At 28.8% G+C, this 21,962-nt stretch overlaps 2 protein-coding genes across 2 annotated transcripts; both read right to left on the reverse strand.

Moving 5' to 3' along the window:
• Positions 1 to 16,315: 16,315 nt before the first annotated feature.
• Positions 16,316 to 18,241, reverse strand: LOC123922157. The gene is made up of 7 exons (XM_045974902.1): positions 18,208 to 18,241; positions 17,976 to 18,097; positions 17,545 to 17,629; positions 17,168 to 17,455; positions 16,970 to 17,072; positions 16,686 to 16,874; positions 16,316 to 16,552 (listed from the first exon to the last, which is right to left on the reverse strand). Exons 3-7 carry the CDS (start codon positions 17,586 to 17,588, stop codon positions 16,316 to 16,318), a joined length of 861 nt encoding a protein of 286 aa, XP_045830858.1. The 5' UTR covers positions 17,589 to 17,629; positions 17,976 to 18,097; positions 18,208 to 18,241.
• A 2,486-nt stretch (positions 18,242 to 20,727) lies between these two features.
• On the reverse strand, positions 20,728 to 21,636 carry LOC123923522. Its single transcript, XM_045976211.1, has 3 exons — positions 21,387 to 21,636; positions 21,211 to 21,289; positions 20,728 to 21,122 (listed from the first exon to the last, which is right to left on the reverse strand). The coding sequence occupies exons 1-3, from the start codon at positions 21,404 to 21,406 to the stop codon at positions 20,868 to 20,870; spliced, it is 354 nt and encodes a 117-aa protein (XP_045832167.1). The 5' UTR covers positions 21,407 to 21,636; the 3' UTR covers positions 20,728 to 20,867.
• Between the last annotated feature and the right edge of the window lie 326 nt (positions 21,637 to 21,962).

Here is a 21,962-nt window from a genome sequence, read left to right on the forward strand (position 1 = left end):
AAGTAGAAATATATGAATGAATTTATCTAAAACAAAAGAAGTTGAATGGATGTACCACAAAATAGAAAGAGAAATAACGAGAAGAGGACAACATAGAAAGAGAGCAGTCACATTTTCTATTGTGTCCCATTTTCTCCACTATAGAACGACTCATTAGGATTTAGGATCATACATTTGGAATGGCGATAAAAAGAAGGGATGATTCTTACATTTGGATACAAAAAATTTCCCAAAATTATATGAAGAATTTAGAGCGGGGATAGGTGAAAAGAGAGGAGGAATGGTGAAACAATTAGGGTTTAGCAATGAAATTAGGGTTTAGAAAATTTTCCTCTTGCAATTAAAAAACTAGAGGTTATGATATTTTTTCATAAAGAATAAATAATTTGATTTTTTTATTTAAATTAAATTACGGGGACCTCCGAATCAGAAAAAGAAAAAAGTTCGAGCTAATGGATTGTATACGAGAAAAAGAAATATGAAAAACTTTTGACCGTACTTTGCCAAATTTAGAAGGTAAAAAACACAATCATTTTGTATAGATAATTTTCTTGTCAGCAGCCATATGGAATATCATCCATACGTTTTCCAGTACCACGCTACGGTTGCATAGAACATACAGTACTAATTATCTATGGTCAGAACTCATAAAGAGGTTTAATGTTCTGGGGTCGTTACATTTATATTGGTACCGTGACGAAAGTGTGTTCGACAAATTTTTTTTTTTTCAACTGATTTGTCTGAAATTTGAGTAAGTTATTTCTGTAACTATGTTAGTAACCTAGATATTTTTTTTGAGTAATTTTGTCTTCTCTGAGTCTGTCTGGAATATTCACCGGTTTGTGAGGTTGTTGGCTCTCTTATTGTTAGTTTCGACCGACTCTTTGCATCAAAAGTTTTCCTGACAGAGATGGACAGGTGGCGAGTCCCCATTGAGCAGTGGCAACACTGGTGCAAGTGTATGTGGGAATTCGATTAATTCCATAGATAGTTCTTGATTTTTATGATTACCTTCCCAAAAACATTTGATCTGCAAGAAGGAAGTATCCCATGATAACAACAATCACCATACATAAGGGACTAAATGTTGTGACAAAAACTGGACCTCTAGCTTTCATCACTACTCCTTGCAAGTAATACGCTAGACCTGAGCAGAATATGCCCTGTATACGAATATTTGTATAAATTATATTAGTTTAATTATTAAAATGAGATTTGAATTAGTTTGCATAGTTCTAAAAAAAATGGATTGCATGAATAACTAGATCCAATTATAATAAACTAATTATTGTTTAACATGGAAGTATCATTATTTATTTGGTGACTTAAACTTCAACAATACATGTGTAATCCTTATCTTTTATATACGAGTTTATTGGATATATATATATATATATATATATATATATATATATATATTCACAATGAACAATAAATTAGACCAATATTCAATTATATTTTATCATTTATATTAAGAGTTTAATGGGAATTCAATTAAAATTCACTATCGGGACATGTTAGCCCACTCTTATAACTTAGTTGAAATTAGTTTGGTTGGATAACCTTATCATATAAATTCAGTAAAATAAAATAAAATTACCGTATAAAGAGTAGACAATAATCTCATATCCCATTTTATGGACCAAACTGAGGGACGACCCCATTCCATTATTGAAGCCACTGCTGCACCTTCAATTGTACCCAATAGGCATATCCGTGAGGAAAGAGAGAGTGCCGCAGGGTAGGCTTCAAGGGTAATAGCCTACCAAAGATACATTGCGCATGTTTATTCTTAAGTCCAATAGGAATAATCCCCAACTGCCCTCTCGAAACCGAAACATATATATACTAGTACCTGTTAAGAAGAAATTTGGGGGTAACACGAGGAGGTCTTATGTGGATCTCAATAGGAAGGTTATACATAAAGGTGATATATTGTTGAATAAGAACGACCTATAATTCTACTAATGTTTTTAGAAATTTGAACGATGTCTTATAAAAATGGACAAAGAAATTTTTTAAGAGGGTATTGATATTACCTAATTACTCGTTAGTAATTTTTATGGGGACCTGTATTTCTACTACGGCCTATTTTTTAAACCCTGGCCCACTTATCATTGATAAATACAGTTAAACAAATATTTGCGATGAAAATATAAAAAAAAAAAATACGCAACATATATTTATCAATGATGCCTAATATAACAAATCTAGCTAAAATATAGCAAAACCAAATCTGCACTATTTCTGTTTACGCGCCACTTTGTCTTCAATCCGCACGGCCGGCCTTCCTACATCACTATATTTTAGCTAGATTTGATTTTACTATATTTTAGCTAGATTTGTTATTTTCTTTTACAATTTTTTAGCCTAATTTGTTATTTTTATATTTTACCTGGATTTGTTACACCTTTTGACCTTAATATAAGAAAAAGTTCACTCTTTAGATACATTTAAGATTGATGTATCTAGATTATATCATAGACTAGATACATTAATTTTTTTATTTTTTTATAAGAGATACATTAATTTTTTAATGAATGTAAAAAGTGAACTCTTTCTTATATTAAGGAAGAACCGGAGGGTGTATTCTTTTTTCCCTACTGTTTAAGCTAAAAAATTGCAGCCTTGAGGGCACACTTTTTCATTGAATAAAATTATAGAGATTTTCTTGGATTTCAGAAATCTGACGGATTCCAGGTTTGTCGCTTGCAAACATGTGTTCTTGTTATAGGATTAGCGTTTGCCGATCCTTTCCGCTTTTGATTGCGTCAAATTGGCATAGAATGATGTATATCAACTGAATGGTTAAAATATGCAGTATTGATTAAAATTGAACAAGCTTAGACGAGTACCAAAACTGAAGGTTATGATAACTAGTCTATATACATTAATTTTATAATGAATCTAAAAAATAAATTTTCTTTATTATATAAGGCTAGAGGGAGTATCAATCTTGAGTTAGACCAATTCAATAGTTGAGTGGTTAATGATTAAGATGTACTCCTATATTTTATTGGATTAATTATGTTTTTAGTCCTTATAAAATTATCAAATTTTGCCTTTGATCCCTATAAAAGGGTGACATGTTTTGGTCTTTATAAAATAATTATGCACGTAGTTTTAGTCTCTGCTGTTAAACCTATATATTTTGAAATGATTATTTTGCAGACATGTTTAAAACATCATAACAAGTTCCTCGTAAGAAAAGAAACTCAAAATATGATTTCTAAGTTGAGATTTTTGTTGCTTTTATTTTTATATTTTGAAATTTAAAAGATTAATATTTAATTATTCTCATTTAAAAAATTCTAAAGTTTTGCATAGAAACTTTTTATTGTATTCTAAATATGTTTGAAAAAATTATTCAAAAATTGAAGAATAATTAAACAAGTTTTAAAATTTTGAAAAATAGTAGAACATGCATAAAATTCTAAAATTTCCATGCATTATTCCATACATTATTGATTATTTTGGTAATTTCTTATGTGTTTGATAATTATGTGTTGATAACAATATTGTTAAGTGCATTTAAATTATACTACTCCAATAATTTTATACATTTGAGCCTGATGAGTCACCTTTGTTTTTTTTTTTTCTTTTCTTTTGGAGTCAAGTCACCTTTGTTGTAACACACCAAATATTCCAAATTGAAGAACTCAAGATTGTGTAGATTCCAAATTGTGTTTTTTTTTATTTATAAGCAAGAGTTTTATTAAGGCGATTCTATACACAAGATGTGCATGAAAGCCAAGAAATGTTGATACAAAGTTCAACACATCAAAGGAAAATACAATGAACCAAATAAAAACACCACAAGAACAAATTCCAAATTCCACATCAGAATTTTATAATTACATGTTTGAATCCCAGTTTTGCTTACCATTTCGTCTACGGGGCAAAAAAGAAGACATTCATCTTTTACAACGAAAAAGATCACATAAAAAGTAAAAATAGTTACAAATTAAATTAAAACTGATTAAAAAACTTCTCAATTCTTTCATGTGTTGCGTTATGAAAACCCAAATTCAATTTCTATCTTTTTTTTTTTACCTTGTTTGTACCAATTAACTAAGTAAACATCCTTTAGATTAATTTCAACTAAAAAATATATTATCATAGAGTGGAAATAAAAACAAAATCACACCACAACAATTGTAATACATATTACAACAGCCACAATGTCCATAATTGCAATGCTAGCTAAGAACACATCTGCGACCGTAACCACAATTTAAAACATTTTATGTAGTATGCACATCTCACTTGGTACTTGTCTTCTTACTAGTAATTTCCTCATTATTAAGGAAATCAAGCAACACAGTACTCTTACATTTGGGACATTTGGGATCAACTTCTGGTAACATAACATACATAAGACATCGAGTACAACCGACGAGAAGCATGGCCTTGGTCTCTTCCGCAATGTTACAAGACACACATGATCCCTCCGATGAATGAACAACAAATTCTGTGGAGAAAGATTCTGTTGATTGTGGTGAGGTTGCCGCCGTCCCTGGTGGAGATAAACTCAGCCCCATTCCTAACGTTGGACTCCTTTCTCTTTTACTCATCTTAAGTAATTTTAAAATTTCTAACATATATGTTCAAAATAACACTACATGCACATATATAGGATACATATTTGATGGTAAGAAATTTAATTTAATTAAATTGAATTAAATGGGTTGTTCACCTAAAGGTGTTCACCTAAAGTTAGAACTAGCTAACACATTATAAAAATTATTCACAAGGTATTATAGTTAGCATTAAGAGATAGTTAGATGTGTTTTTTTAGTTTGGAGATTAGATGGAGTAGTTGGAAAAGGACATAAGATTACTATGTTAGATGATGTTATCTAAGTCAAGGTGTAATAGTAATAAATCAGTTATAGCAATATAGGTATTTGAGGTTTTGAATTTGAGCAAATTGGGTGGTTATATATAATGAACTTTGAATTGAAGGATAAGAATGAGTAGAGAAAAACAATATATAGAGGGGCCAATGCTAGGGTGGGAGACCATGACATGTCTCTCACCGGTGCACCATATGATATGTGGATTGGATTGAATGTGTACATGATATTATGGTGTACTGTCAGTATTATATTATTTATATTTTTTTGAAAAAAAAGTTTTAAATTTTTCTGAAAAAAAGTTTTCTATCTTTTTTTCGGGCACAAAATTTTCGATTTTTTCTTTGGAAAAAAAGTTCCTGATTTTTGGGGGAAAAAATTTCGATTTCACATAAAAGCAATTCCAGAGTTTTTTTGGGAAAAAAATTTTCCGTTCTTTTTTCGGGAAAAAAGTTTCGGATATTTTTCAAAAAAAAAAAGTTTTTGTTTTTTTATGGAAAAAGTTCAGATTTTTCCCAAAAAAAGTTTCCGATTTTTTGGGAAAAATAGTTTCGAAATGTTCACCTAAAAATTATTGTCGATACAAAAAAGAGTAAAAAAATAGAAAATATTTGAAACTTTTTTTTCCGAACAAAATATTGGATCTTTTTCAGAAAAAAAATCGGAAACTTTATTTTTGAAAAATATCCGAAACTTTTTTTTTTGAAAAAAGAACGAAAACTTTTTTGTTCAGCAAAGACTCCGGAATTGTTTTTTTCTAAAATCGAAACTTTTTTCCTTAAAAATTTGGAACTTTTTTTTCGAAAAAAAAACCGAAATTTTTTTTCCAAAAAAAAATTGAAAAATTGAAAACTTTTTTTTTTCAAAAAAATTAATAAATAATATAATACTGACAGTACACCATAATATCATGTACACATTCAATCCAATCCACATATCATATGGTGCACCGGTGAGAGACATGTCATGGTCTCCCACCCTAGCATTGGCCATATAGAGGGAGGTGATTAATTGGATTTAAATGTCAAAGTTAATTGTGTATAAAAGTGGGGGAACGTGGAACAAGAAACAAGACAACCTATAGCAATATATATGACTACAAGTTTAGTCACATCACTAAAAAGTGTTTTTTGGTCAAAGAATTCATAAAATGTTTATTTACTAGTGTAAGACCCGTGCGGATGCACGGGTTTAATTAAAATATTTAATTAATACATAATCTAATAATTATTTTCAACCATAAATAGTAAAAATTATAAAGGATAAATTTTTTATAAATAAATTAAAAATAAAATTTCCCAAAGGTAAGACCAGATTATTAAAACTAATTGATATTTATATTCAAAGTCCGTACTACAGACACATGTTGCATGAGCATAAATAAATAAACTTTCAAATCATTGAAGCTAATGATAAGTTATCAAACATAATGACAATAAATCAGGTTCAATAACTTTGTCGATAAAACACATCAGAGACATGAGATTTATCACAAACAAAGTATTTCATAATATATATTTATCTTGAATAGAGGTCTTGCACATGATCGTAGATATGATGACCAATATATTCTTAATCCTTTAGCTTCTTTTTGAATCACTTTAGCACATTTGAATATTTGATCACAAAGTAATGATACAATTATTATCTGCACAGACCAACCCAAATAGATAAATTTCAATTCTAACTATAAGTAAATTACAAACCAATTAATATTCATCATCAGGAATAAGGGCATTCCACGACTTAATAAAATTACATACCATATATTAAAGAAAAATACCAAGACCTAGAAAACCATCAACAATTAATCATTAATATCAATCAAACGATACCGCGTCTACGATAATCATCGCAATCTTCACAATCTGCCAGATCTATTTCAACGACCTCAATATAAAAAACAATCTTAAATTCTTTCTCTCCAAATTGTTGTCCCATTGAAATGCAATTTTTAACAATATAGGGTTCAATATAATTAGCTAAATCCTTGCTAATGGGTAAATTGGCCAACCTTCGAGATAAAATGAAAGATAAAATAGAGAGATAGAAAAGAGGAATCTTGAAACTGTATTTATAGATAGGAGATACAATAAAATCACTTTCGGTTGGTATAGGTTGAAGTCCAGCCAAAGGCTGAACAAAAAGCTTATAGAATCCTTGTACATGAAGTTCTATTGTTATTGCTTTTTCATCGGAACTATTTGCAGACACTTTAGTAGTTTCTGCACTAATTGTGTGGTTATAGATTTTGCTAGGAATTTTAAGTTTCCATAGATCTAACATTTGGAGTGGAGTAAGGTTTGTGGGATTATTTGAGGAAGAAGACATTGAAATGGAGTAAGGTTTGTGGAGTAAGGTTTGCACACGTTACCTTGGTGTGAATAATCTCATCTATGAATATATGATTTTATAGAGTATAGATAGGAGAGTGTTAGAAGGTACTCCCTCCGGCCTCGTATCTAAGCAAAAGTATCATTTTTATGTTCATTGAAAAAATGATGTATTTAGTCTAAATTTTAGACTAAATTTTAGACTAAATACATCCATTTTTCAAATAATCTAAAAAAGTTATTTTTAATTACATATAAGGCCGAAAGGAATACGGTATGTTTATAGATTAAAATTAATATTTGCATTGGATCCTGCTCCCTCCAATCTTAAATATTAGTAAAAATTATAACGTATTTGATCAAGTATAGACTAAATACAATTTGATTATATTTAAGATCGAATGAATGAAGTATACGTATAAATATGGCTGTTCCTAGATTTAACCAAACAATGAGATATGTCAGAATTTTTCTTCTCACTGGGAGCACATGTGGAGTAAAAGTATAATCTAAAGACTCAAAGGAATATAATTATTACCTATAGTGATGAACTGTATTGGTCAAAAAAAAAAAACTATGATGATCCATCAACGTCTTTATATTTCCAGTCAAAGCTATCAACCTGACTATCAAGTAAAAGCATCTCAATTGTCTTGATATTTCCATCAACGTCACGCTTTAAATTTTCAAATAATCTAATAACTCTAACTTGGATTTTCCAATCATTTTTCGAAGGCGTCAGTGAGCTTATAGGAGAATATATCTCAGACATATTTCACTTAAGAAAGAGATTTAGGATTTCTTTTAAAGCGTATTATTAAATAACAAAAACAAATCAAATGGCAAATTAGCGTCAATACTATTAATTCATACGGACACGATTAAAACAACGGTACACCGACTTTTCCAGGAAAAACTCACACAATCCCGGTCCTAATGCATATATAAAAAGGCAATCATCATATATAAAAAACCAAAGAATTTAGTTTTTTAAATTTGAGTTACCCTATTTAATATATAATTTTTTAAAAAATCAGTGATAACTAAATTTCAACATCGAGCATAAAGTCCCTAACTGCATACTCAGATAAACTAAACCAATTACCATTTCGATGTATTATATATGACAAAATGACACAAAAAAAAATTATATATAAATACTCCATCCCATCTTAATTATAAGCAAATTTTAAGCAAATTTTCACTTTTTAATTTCAATCAATAACTAATATATTCAGCCTTAATTATAAATCACATACAGTATCAAATATATCTAAAAATAAAAAATTTACTTATAAAAAAACCCAAATAAGCAATGTTTAACTAAAAATATAAATAATTTTTCAAAAAAAAAACTAAAAATATAAATAAGAAATAAATAAACAGACACAAATGTGGCTGAATATATGACCATGAGTTATTACAATATAAATTGATTGACAACTCAGAAGATATCGTCCATATTTTGGTATAAACCAACTGAACACACAATAGGGGTACCCAATGTTTAGTAGTGCACAATAAATAGAAAGATATATTCATAGATATCAAACAAACAGTATGTTCCATAATATGACTATATTTAATTAAAGGGTGGTCGAAATAATAATTAACCATGTGTACTATTTCTATGAAAAAAAATAATTTTTCGTTACAATGTTAATCACAAGCTCAAGTTTAATTGAAATATAAAACAGTCGAAATAATAATGTTACAATAAATTTGAAATAAAATATAAATTCGAGATTAAGAATAGGAATATAAAAGGAATAATATCAATACTATATCCGTCCAAACATAATTGTGACAATTTGATCGTGTGCACTATTAATATAAAAAATTGACAATATTTTTTTACAAATGTATAAAGAACAATATTAACATATGAGATATTGTCAGATTTGTCTCAATGAGTACCGTCAAAATATATCTCTTATATAAAAAAATTATAAATTATTGAATATTTTTGTTGAATATATTAATTAATTGATTTCAGTTGATGAGGGAGTTGATAAATTCCATGCCCAATTGGAGATATTAATTTCAAATATAACTTGCTAAATTTTAAACAAATTATTTAAAACAGGTGTGTGTAAAAATATTTTACTTATAAGAGATAAATTATTGAATATTCTCAATAAGTATAGAACATGAATTTATAAGAATCAGAATAAGAATTAGGATAAGAATCAAAATATAATTCAAGATATATATCTCTTATAATTAAATAAAATGAGAAAATAGCTTATCTTTAATTAATACATAAATCAATATTTATGTTCAACGAACACCATAATTTAATTTAAGAAACAACAAAAAGTTACAACGAATTTTTAAATACATCCCTACTAATAGTACATAATTCATGCTAAGATTTAACAAACATACTTTTATTCGACAAACAACACAAAATACGAAAAACAAAACAAAATTTTAAACATATCCTTACTGATTCTACATAATCCAAGCTATGATTAGCAAGAACAAAACAATTAGAACCATAAAAAATGAGTTAACTTTTCCAAATTCTTCATGGTGGAAAATCACGAAACATATCCAAGTAATGGTAAGAATAGAAGTCATTAGTAAAAGATATTTTGCCATTTAGAAAATAGAAGGGGAGTTTTTTTAGATTGGTATATTTATGAATGAAATTGAGGAATTTATAGATAAATGTTGATACTATTCAACCGTACAGTATAACTGTTGACGGGCGTTGTTACCGTTGTGGAGTTCGACTTATATTACAAAAATTAATAAAACCGACAACCTACTGTGAAGCGTGCTAGACTGTACCAAGGAGCGTCGGGAGACGGGAAAACTATTCATGATGTACGACGTGTCAATAAAAGTTATTTTTCAATATTTTAAATGTAAATATTTTTGTTTTTCTTTATAAAAACAACAAATTTCAAGTAATAATGCTAATTAAACAAAAATAATAAAATAATATAATACTATTTTATATTTAAGTTGAAATGATATCATTAATATTGGATAAAAGTTAACCGATAACAAAGGAAGTTGAAAATAAAAACTCATATAAATAACTAAAAATAGAATCAAGAGATTGTGCGCATTTTACTGAAATGCACTACAACATGATGCTAGTTCATACATCAATTTTGTAAACGTGAGCCACGTTATTTGGGTTGACGACGTCAAATTTGAAACGCAATGTATCACCTGCATGGAAATTATTGATTTTACAAAAATCATTCCAAGCGAGTCCAATAGAAGTTGTCACAAATGGATCTTCGGTAGATGCAACATCAAAAGAAATAATAAGTCCACTGTCACAACGCACAATTATATTCTGAGATTTGTGAAATCGAACGTATCCTTCAAAGTGGTTGAATATACTCTAACATGTGAAAATTAAACAAAAAAGTTGTAAATAGATACACAAATCATTAAAAATATATTTTAAAAAAAAAGCAAACAAACAAAATCTTAATTACCAGATAAGGCTTGTTTATGGTATCGTCCGTTAAACGAACAGAATAATTCCAAGTAGATCCATATCTCATTGAACGACTATGATAAACAGGAATATCAAAGTTATATTTAAGAGGACTAATCGAAATTAAACGAAAAATATCATTGCCATAGTATCCTAATTTGACAAATTGATCTCCATAAAACTCAAATACATTTGGCATCTCCTTCCAACCAAATGTAATAAGAGGTTGAGAAATACTTAGATTTGAAGTTACAATAAGGCTTTTGTCGACAAAATTAGATATCTCCCAAGAAGAACTCAATCTTTGAGAAAACTTGTCCATGAATTTTGGCTCAATTTCACCAAATTCCTACAATCATAGTAATAATTAAAATAAGCCAACTACTCCACATTAAAAATAACACAGAATAATACACCAAGCAGTATAACCAACAACCAATTACAATAAATATAAAATTATAAAATAACCTGATTAACTAAAAAAAGAGTGATGAAAGATGCCTTTGGTAATACATCAATAAGGTGTTCATATTTATTATCCATTTTTTATGGGATTGATGAAAGGGGGATATAATGAATATCATACATAATATGACATATTTATAATGAAACTTTGAAACATATAGAGATAAAAATAAAAAAAATAAAAATTTGAAACATATAGGACCCACTAAGGATGACTAAAATTCAAACAATAAAAATGGAATCACCCAAAATATTTCCTTGTTGAAATTGGTATAGTTGAATGGAAAAATATTGATCTGCTAAGTCGTTGATTGGAATAAATAACACTGTTTATGTCAATCAAATACTATTGAATTATATATATATATATATATATATATATATATATAAATTACACCGGTGCAAAGCCAATGAAAACTCACACACACAAAGTGGAGTGACCAGGGTTCGAACATCGATCCCGACGTCCGACACTAGCAATTTCGGCATTTCTGCCGATTGAGCTAGGATTTGTGGACCACCAAATACTCTCTCTATCATCTAATTAAAAGAAAAATTATCATCATAAATTCATTATCCGTGTTTCCGTTTTTATTTCCTCGATTTTTTTTATTAGCTCATAAAAACATAGCAGAGCTTAAATTATGGAATTTCCTACTGGTTTCGTAGTGTTAATTCGTTTTTATTTTACTACTAATTAGTATTCTTTATTAGTTGTCTCTTCGTTTTTTTTATGAACTCTCTCTTATAAGAGCAATGAGTTTTATTTTCATAAAATTTAATTTAAATACAATTTTAATAAACATGAAATAAAAGAAGGTAATTATCAGCTATGGATGATTCAGAAAGGCATATGACAAATTTAATAATTTTTCTTAAAAATAGTCATGGGACAAACTAAAGCACGAGGTTTGGCATTCCTGTGATTCGAACTTGAAAAACATAAGTCATGCTACCAAAATAAGGAAGCAAATAAGGAAGTAGTATAATTGCGATTTTAATGATAAAATATTTGTTATTGATTATAGATGATAGGGTACGATTTGGTCCACATGTTTTGTTTAGTAATAGATTTAAACATTTGGATCAAATGAAACCAACGGATGAAATTTGTTGTGAAATTAATTTTTAAATCTTGGTGTCATTCGATCATAATCTTGTATATATAATCGATACCAACAAATATCCCATAAACGAAACTAAAATCTACCATGGTTAAAAAAAAAAACCTACAAACATATATAAGTAGCTGAGCTATTAATGATCGATCAAAACCAACCCCTCTATGTATGGAATAGGATTTCATGCAGTAAATTTTTCACGCAGTTTCACGCGGTTTCGGATCTCAGCCGTCCGATCATAAATGAATGGTTCAGATTACAAACAGTTGATTTTATTAATATATAATCCGGAACGTCTAATTTTAATCTAACGGCCGAAATCCAAAACAACGTGAAACTGCGTGCAAAATACACTGCAGGAAATCCAGATCCCTCTATGTATCCTAGAAAATATCCAAAATGGTATTTCCCTTAATAAATTTGTTATTTGAGAGTCTATTTGGTTCGAGTTAGATGAAGGGGGGAATGTAACGTAAGAAAATAATCTTGACAATTTTTTTTTATTAAATCAATTTTTCTTCAAACAGCCCCTGAATGTCAGTTTTTAGTTTAATATAAAAAAGAATAGAGAGTACGCAAAGCTAATTTTTTCAATTGAATAAAATAAATAATAATACAATTAAACATAGATACAGTTTGATCCTACTCATTTTTCACTTTTTTTCTTCTCCTTATAAGTAGTAAATCAGTAAAAAATTGTGCTCGAACTAACTTCTCGTTGTTTTATACTTCTTTATTTTATTTTTCTAATTCTTCTAAGTAGAAATAAGGCCAAATATAATTTTTTACTTCTCTATTTCTTTTAAAGAGATGTAGAAAAGTAAAAAATAAATATGTCAAACGGGGACATTACGAAATCAATAATTACTGTTAAGTCTAATTAAACATAATTACTTATTAATCAATTAAATCATTTATCTGTCTATTAATACTCTCTCCAAATAATGATTTTGTTTAGCAAAATTTAGCATTCCTATAACGTAATTATAAAAATAAAAAAAGAAAACCCAACAAATTTTATAGAACAAATCGGAAAAAAAATCCATATCTGGAGAAATAATAAAGCTGTATTTGGCCTTCCAACCATATTCTCTTGAACATAGTCGTACGGTTCTGATTTGTGGATGGGGTTCACGTGGGCCGTGATGTATAATGGCCAGTTTAAATGTAAAAGTTAACAATTGTTTGTTATCTCGTTTTAGTAATGTTTCTATATAAAATAATATTTGTTTGGAATGTTCCAATAGAATAAAAAAAACATTAAACATTTTTATACGAAAATTTTAAGTTGGTTTATAAGATGAGGTGCGAAGAAATGAGATAAAAATATAAATCAAAGTTTTTATGAGAAATAAATGGAATAGAATCAGAATAAAATTAGAGAATCAGAATCAAAATATAATGAACATAATTATAAAGAATATATTCTTTTTAAAATAACTAAGAATAATATTATCATATAAATAATTTTTTTTTATGAGAATATAAACGGAATAGAATCAGAATAAAATGGGAGAATCAGAATCACTTAAAAAGAATATATTCCTTTAAAATAAAGTAATAAGTAGAATACATTACTTGACAATAATCAATTCATCCAAGCATAATGAGCAATCCAAGCTAAAATTAATAAGGGTATGACGGTAATTACAGCAATTATCAGTAAAATGTAACCTATTTCTTCAACTTTGATCACATCAATAAATAAAAGTAGAAAAGAAAGAAGAGTGATGACGAATAGTATAAGCTTAGACATCATGAAAATGCTGAATGATATGTGATTACTGAAAAAACATATATCTTTTTATAATGAATAAAGTTACTGTTAAATGATAAATCGTACCGTTGGTGAATAGTAAATTTACCGACACTGTTACTGTTTATTACCGTTGTAGATCGTACCGTTGGTGAATAGTAAATTTACCGACACTGTTACTGTTTATTACCGTTGTAGAATGTACAGATAAATCAATATAATATAAACATAATTATGTTGGTTTATCTGTCCATTCTACTAAAATTAAATATAATTATGTTCCAAATACTTCATAATTAATAATAAAAATAATAAGGAAGCAAGTGATAATAAGAAAAGAAGTACCCTAATAAAAGATATTTTGCCATTAAGAAAACAAAATAAACTATTTTAAATATCTCTAAATTTATTAGATTGAAATGAAATATATTGTTACTATTTAGTTGTTTCTTATTGTTTTATTATGAAGAGTATTTATACTCTTGGTTTTTTTGTATTGACTGTATTTTCGTCCTTATTATATATATTTTATATGCCATTCAAAAAAAAAATATATATTGTTACTATTAAGGGATGGATGTTACCGTTGGATAGAACAATTACCGTTATAGTCTTTACTTTAAAATCAGTCTTATTTTTTTTGGTGAGGAAAAGTCTTTAATTGGGGTATGACTAACACATAGCCTAGGGAGACTAAATAAGAAGAAATCATATCATCAGACAAGCAATGTAGATTTACTAATTAACAATAAACACATGAATTTTATAATTTATAATGTCACCATATCCCATATAAGTCAAACTCTAAATAATTAAAAGGCATGTGGCAAAAAAATAATTAATTAAAAGGCTTGAGATAACATGTGATATCCTTTATCACACTTATTTTATGTGGCTATCAGTTTTGAAACGAACAAAATCTCCGGATTTGAATCACAGTGCATAACTTTTTTGAACAAAATTTCAATAGACTTGGCAAGTTGCATCATCAGATTCATCTTTCCCCTCCACCTTCTCTTTTTTAGCTTCAGCGGAACAACACATCCACAACCAGAAGGCACTGAAGCCAACCTTTCCTCATGAGATGCAACAAACTCAGCTAAATCATTGCCCTTAATTTCATACAAAAAAAAAAAAACTCAATCCTATCATCTTCTACTCTGTTCCAACCTATCCAAAGATGTCCTTCATATGATTAATTATACCGATTAAAAACTAAATTTTGGTTATAAATTTTTTTTTTTAATAGAAAGATGAAATAAGTGTGATGCAGTACAGAGCATCATAACATCTTTGATCCAACGCAGAGTATTCGGTCGGTTGGAATATTTTCCCTTTACCATTTCTTATTTATGGGCTAAAAAAAAAAGAAAAATCAAAGTATAATATATCACAGTTTACAATTGCAGCAAACAATTGGGTCACAGGAAGTAGAATTAAACACTCAGTGGCCCAAACCTTATAACAAAAATCTCATGCAATTTTTCAAATCCCACCCACTGTTTCTCTTCAACCTACCATGTATTTCGAAATATTAATTCAGTGGGAAAAATTATTTATGTATTTATAAAAAAAAATTTAATTTATATGCACAGTCGGTGTAAGGTTATTTTATACATGCGTCAAATAATATACGAACATATCGTGTATGGTAATTAAAAATATGTGATGTGTCATATTCACTAAATGATGTGGCAACGCGTAATAAGATGTATGTGTAAAAAAAAATTACACCAACGGTGCACAACAATTAAACTCTTATAAAAATTCCAATGTTGTTACCTTTCATATTAAAATTCAATCCACTTGAAAGGAATTAACGTGGTAATTAAGTTTAAAAATTAAGTAAGATTATCTACTCTATTGGCGATAAAATCCAGTGCTTCGGAATAAACTTTAGCGCTGCTAAAAGAATAGATGATATTATCTATTTTATTAATGCATTGTTGGGACAGCCTGACCAAACATTAGATGCAGCAAAATATAACTTACACAAGTACATCCTTTAAACATGACCAAACAACCAAGTTGAATTAATCCTACGCACATAGAATGAAAAATATGACTAAACATACAGCCACAGTACATTGAAACATTAGATAATGTGACATATACTCCCTCCGGCTTTTTTAGATTCATTGGAAAATGAATGTATTTAGTCTAAAATATAGACCAAATATATTACTTTTTCAATGAATCTAAAAAAGTTATTTTTGTTTACATATGAAACAGGAAGAAGTATTAACACAAGATGTACCAAACTATAACATTTAAGGAGTACACACGTCAACCAAAAACTTTTGGCTTAAATCATACTTCACTTAATTAGCATTCAAAGATGTTCCGGTGCACTCACTAAAGGCATACGACAATTTCTTCCTAGCTTTGATCAAATTTGAGGTAGAGAATGATCCAGTGGTAACACAAGAAAAATTTGATGGAGTTTCTAGATCAATCAAAGGCTTCTTCCCTTTAGTGATAAATTTCTGCACACTTGAAACTAATACACTATCGTGCGCCTCCACGTCAAGTTGGGCAAATGGATCAATATATATCGACTGCATTTAAATAGGAGCATGAAATTAACGAAAATTAGGTTACAACAGCAGGGGTTGAATGTAACAAAATCTAATTAAGAATATTGTTTATCTCAAGAACTAAAAAAATAAAGTTTTTCCAAATTATAACAACCTTCGTAGGAGTAAAGTTATTGCCAAGCTCATGGAAACGACGAACAGATCCCTCTTCATCGGTCATGTTTATGATTTCTACATAATCTTCAAACCTATACTCTGATCTAGAAGTCTTCCTAGCTATGAAAAGAATTTCTTTCCCCTCAAAAGCCTTGCTTCCATAATGAGCCAATGCATGTTCTATTCCCTATAAGAATGACCAATCGAATGCAGTTAGCATTGGCACATAGATTAATTACAAATTTCAGAGGACTAATACCAATTTTTAAAAACAATTCTAACCAATGAACTATGATTAAGGCAGTGAATTCTTCGAAGAGGAGAATGTGTCGACTGAATAAGAACAGTTGATGTCCCATCGTCAATTGCGATCTGTAACTTAAACCTAAAAAAATATAAAATTAAATTAAATATATCTATACATTTTATGATTAATATCTACTATAAATAAGTAAAAAAATAATCGTTAACCGAACATACATCGAGGATACACAGAAAACGTGGATATTGCATTGGACACAGAAGTAACATCCAACCCATATGTCAAGAAAATTTCCACACTTGCAAACGGGATACCACCACTTATTTATGTGAAATATACCAACAACTCGAGCACATAACACGAAAAATCCGGACTCCTGTGTATCGATAAATTCACGAACAGTTTTGTGTGGATAAAAACGATCAAATGGAGTGATATCAGTCACCACGACAGAATTGGAATGTTTCCCATGAATAAGAGAGTATACACCTCCAGAATTTGATAATCTATGATAAAAATCAATTCAATAAATAGCTTTAATAAAAAACAGTATATAGAAATAATAACTAAAAAAATAAATTAAATCATGGTTTACCGAATATTGAACTGTAACACATGATGAATAGGAGGATTGATCATTATCTTAGTAACATCCTTAAAATTCTCAAGACAGGTGTAACCTAATAATACATGGAAAAAAAATTAAAATAGAACCATCTAATGGAACCAAAAACTAATAAATTTAATTAATAAAAACTAAACAATATGATATTATTTGAAAATATAAATAGAACTAAAAATTAAAATAAATAGTGCACATTTATTTAGTGTAGTGTAAACTTTTAAACTGCATTCATCCAATAAAAAAACAACAAAACCACTGAACAAAAGGAGTCTTTGGGAAGGTCAAAGTAAACAAATTTCAATCTATCAAGTTTCACTTTTTTGACCAGGAGACAAAAGAGCACTTTTAGTGACCAAATATTAATCTACCACCAAATAAATAAATTCTTAGAATACAAACACCTCTTTCAGTAGAAATCTTTGCAAACTGCAAAATTACAACGGGATGAGCGTTTGATGACGTGGATAAATATTTACGAAACTCGCTAACGTATTTCCCACTCAAGGAACATGCAACTCTTCCACTGTACGTACCATGACAAAAAATCACATGATAAGCAAAATTAATTTTAATAAACCAACAAATACAAATATTTGTTCATAAAAATATAGTTTATGATGTAGAAAAAAACACCTCTGATCAGCAACCTCAAATTTAACCCCAGGACTAAAGCTTGGAGGAGATAATTCCACAGTATCAAATTGAAAAGTTAAAAGAACACCAATAGTATCTGCATGCACAAAAAAAAAAATAGTCTCAGTAAGTTTCAAATAATAAACATATTCTTGTACTAACAGTAAGGATAAACTTAATATATTACCAACTAAACACTTGATATTATGCTTTCGAGCAAGTATTTCATTAGCAGAAACAAATGACAAGCCATGAGCATCAATGGCAAGACTCTGAGATGGATATATCTTTGTTCTCTTACAGAAAATTAATCTGCGATTGTTATGAGAAACAATAGAAGCTTTGAGATTATGAATCACACGAAAGTAGTAAATGACATAAATTTCTTTCTCTCGTATATGATCAGAAAAACGGCGAACCAAGTGGAATGGAACACTTGCTTGTATCTTATTGTTCTGCATAAAAAATATGAAATAAATTAAAGCCAAGAATAACTTATTAAGACAAAGCCATTTTAGATAAAGAGAACTATATATCAACCTCACAGTCAAGTAAAATCAACTCCATTGAATTTACATGTCCAGCAATAACATCACTCATATTATGTGTCAAACTAATAACTCTAACTTTTATTTGCCATTCCAATTTATTTGACTTCAGCGAGGACAATGGAGAAAAAGTTTCAAATTTATGATTCATTGGAAATATAAGATTCATTGGAATTACTTGGGAGTGAACTGTAAATGACCTTATCTATATATAGAAAAAGAGAAACAACTGTTATTAAAAAATCCAAAATAGAATATATAAAAAAGGAAATTAACAATTACATAAATACAAAATTATGCTGAATAAGATGCAAATAAGTCAGATGAACAATAAACGCATCAAATAAAATTACTGTGTAGCTGATGTCATTGAGTTGGATACAACAATGGAACCTCCTTGAAATTTCTTAGATTGCAACAGTGTGGAAGGTATGGTATGTTGCGTATATGCAGAGAATAATCAATTTTCCTTTTCCTCAAGCATCAATTTTTTTAATTCTCTGGAACACTTTATCCTTAGATTTGCAAATTTGGTGAAAAACGAAAGTGGGGGAGTAAGAATGGTGAGCACCCAATCTCCATGGAAGCTTCAACCAAAACAACAGTGAGAACACAGTTGAAAAATTAGAGATTTTGGCAACCTAAAAACTGAATTAAAGGGAAGAAAAGATGATGCCATCCATCGGATTAAACATGCAACTTGAGAGAGGCAAAAATTACAGAAAATTGAGAGATGAATGTCTACCCAAAGAAAAAAAAAAGTCATCGAATAACTCAGGGTCTTTGGGGTCTAGAGTGTTCTCAAATATCATGAAATGATTTTAATTACTTTTTATATTTTTTTTATTAGTTAAATGAGAAGTTCTAGAGAATTCTGTTTTATTCTTAAAAATTATTTTTTGAAGGTATTTTTTTTTTTTACGCATTTTGAAGAGATAGATGAGGAGTGATGTTAGTAATTTTGTTTCAATACATTAAAACCCAAATTGGTGCTTATCACAAAAAAAAAAAAAAAAAAAACAAACACACGTAACTTATGTATATATAACAAATAAATAAACAAATACATGATACAATTTTTTTTTTGAATAAGATGAATGATACAAACTTGTCGGTTAGCTCGGTGCTTATTGACAATAAACTTGATATGGATGATCAAGGTTTGATTCACAACAACCTTTATCGAAATGACTTGAACAAAATAATGTCAGAACTAACCCTTGAATGAAATTGAATTGATTGTAAGACCAAAAAGATAAATAAATTGAATGATAGTTCCAAAATAAAAGATTAAGGGTAAAAAGAAAAGTATTTTAAAATAAAATTAAAATAACATAAACAGTTTATTTTCAATTTTACGGCCGAAGAAAAAATAACAATAACAATTACAAATTCAAAATAAGGATATAAATTAATTTCCTAAATTAATTGCATGAACACAACCATATATTTTTGCTGAACCAACTTTTTTCCAAATAATTTCTAATATAATGAATAAAAAATATATAAAAATATTTTAATTTTTTTTTAATCACTAAACTAATATATGCCGTTAGGGAACATTTTTGCTTTTCCCTAATTTTAAATTGGTACGGTGGACAGTCAATTTCTCTGCTATCTCTCTTCTCTCTTATTTCTCTCTTCACTATTTCTCTCTTCTCTATCTCTTTTACATCCAAACATAGTGTAAGTTCCATGACTAACAATATGGGCTTCTAAAATTATCCATTGAATCTCATATTCCGGTGAATCAAAATTATATAATGAAACAGCGATGTATCAATCATTTGAAATAAAACATTATCGAATTTAAATTAAATATAAAGGATTTAAATTAAATATCGATATCAGACATATATAACATAAAACAGAGACAAAAAAAAAATCACATGAAAACACAAACAAAAGAGACATATCTAGCTTTGGTAGTTTGAACTATTCATATCTAGCTTTGGTAGTTTGTTCCTTCTAATTCATCAAAGTTCTTGTTCATTTCAACCAAACTTCAAACTCTAACACAGTACACATTATATCATAAATTCGACAATACCATTACAAATTTGACATTTTTTCAACAAATAAAACAAACAATACACAACAACAATTTCCTAATCAATATAACCCAATCAACCTATAAACATACATCTTGTTTGGGGGCTTTTCAACCTGAATCAACACCCTCTCCCCATCATCCAATCCAACTTCTTCCAAATATTTGAACCAACCTTTTACAATATATTTGTTGTTGCTTCCATCATTAACAATCTCAATCTGACATTCATAAGACTGTGAATTTTCTTCATCAATCAATGTTATTGGTCTGGGTTCCTTCGTCAAAAAATGCATAGCAACAAACTCAGGAAATTCCTGAAATCAAACACCATAACTTCATTTCATGTCCTAAATACAAAAATACCAATTTAATATTACCATTTTACAAATGACAAAAACTTACGATAACTCCATATCCATCGCCTTCATGCTTTTTGATGGTTTGTTGCCACACCCAAACAGGTAAACCACGAACACCATTGCTGTCCCATTCCATAAACATAAACCAACAACTTAGCAAACTACAATAGTAATATCAAACCATATGAACAAAAAATATATCGATTTTTTTTTATATACCTTAAAGGAACAGTTGACATTACAGATCTATTCAGCGTATGTTTGGTTCGGACTGCGAGAGCAAGACCCAAGCGTGATTTTCCTCCTTTTAGAGAATGTTTGGCAAAGTGACAGAGAATTGATTTTACGGTGACTGAAATCACGTTTGAAAAAAATGGAAGTGTGTGTGGAATGCGTTGTTTTCCATCTATCCCTTCACTCCCTAAACTCTCTGAGCGGCTGTTTTCCTTAACATTAGGTTGAATAGGATTAGGTTGAACAATAGGGTTGTATATAACAATAACTGGGCTATATTTTGTTTATCACCCGGCCCAATTAAATTGCTTGTTTTTTGTTTTTTTTTCTTTTTTTTTTTTTTTTTTGTGGGCTTGTGAATTGGGGCTACTAAAATGTTAAAAGGTCTTTTTTTTTTTTGACGTAATGTTAAAAGGTCTTTTATTTTTCTGAAATACTTTATTTTATTTTTGAAACAATTAAAAAGAAATCCACTATAAAATATTAGTAGTATAATTTGATTATAATAAAATAAAATAATTAGTATAGGACTGGATCTAATTCCGGTAAGTCTCGTACCAT

The sequence above is a fragment of the Trifolium pratense genome, linkage group LG4 (assembly GCF_020283565.1).
Source record: "Trifolium pratense cultivar HEN17-A07 linkage group LG4, ARS_RC_1.1, whole genome shotgun sequence".
Lineage (NCBI taxonomy): Eukaryota > Viridiplantae > Streptophyta > Magnoliopsida > Fabales > Fabaceae > Trifolium > Trifolium pratense.

What these genes read in the sequence shown, in the direction of transcription:
- LOC123922157 (XM_045974902.1), bottom strand. Translation starts at nt 17,588, where the DNA reads ATGATCAATCCTCCTATTCATCATGTGTTACAGTTCAATATTCG. An exon ending in GTTTTCTGTGTATCCTCGAT is followed by an intron (nt 17,073 to 17,167) that starts GTATGTTCGGTT and finishes ATATTTTTTTAG; the next exon opens with GTTTAAGTTACAGATCGCAA. An exon ending in ATAACTTTACTCCTACGAAG is followed by an intron (nt 16,553 to 16,685) that starts GTTGTTATAATT and finishes ATTTAAATGCAG; the next exon opens with TCGATATATATTGATCCATT.
- LOC123923522 (XM_045976211.1), bottom strand. Translation starts at nt 21,406, where the DNA reads ATGTCAACTGTTCCTTTAAG. An exon ending in ATGTCAACTGTTCCTTTAAG is followed by an intron (nt 21,290 to 21,386) that starts GTATATAAAAAA and finishes GGAATGGGACAG; the next exon opens with CAATGGTGTTCGTGGTTTAC. An exon ending in GCGATGGATATGGAGTTATC is followed by an intron (nt 21,123 to 21,210) that starts GTAAGTTTTTGT and finishes GTTTGATTTCAG; the next exon opens with GAATTTCCTGAGTTTGTTGC.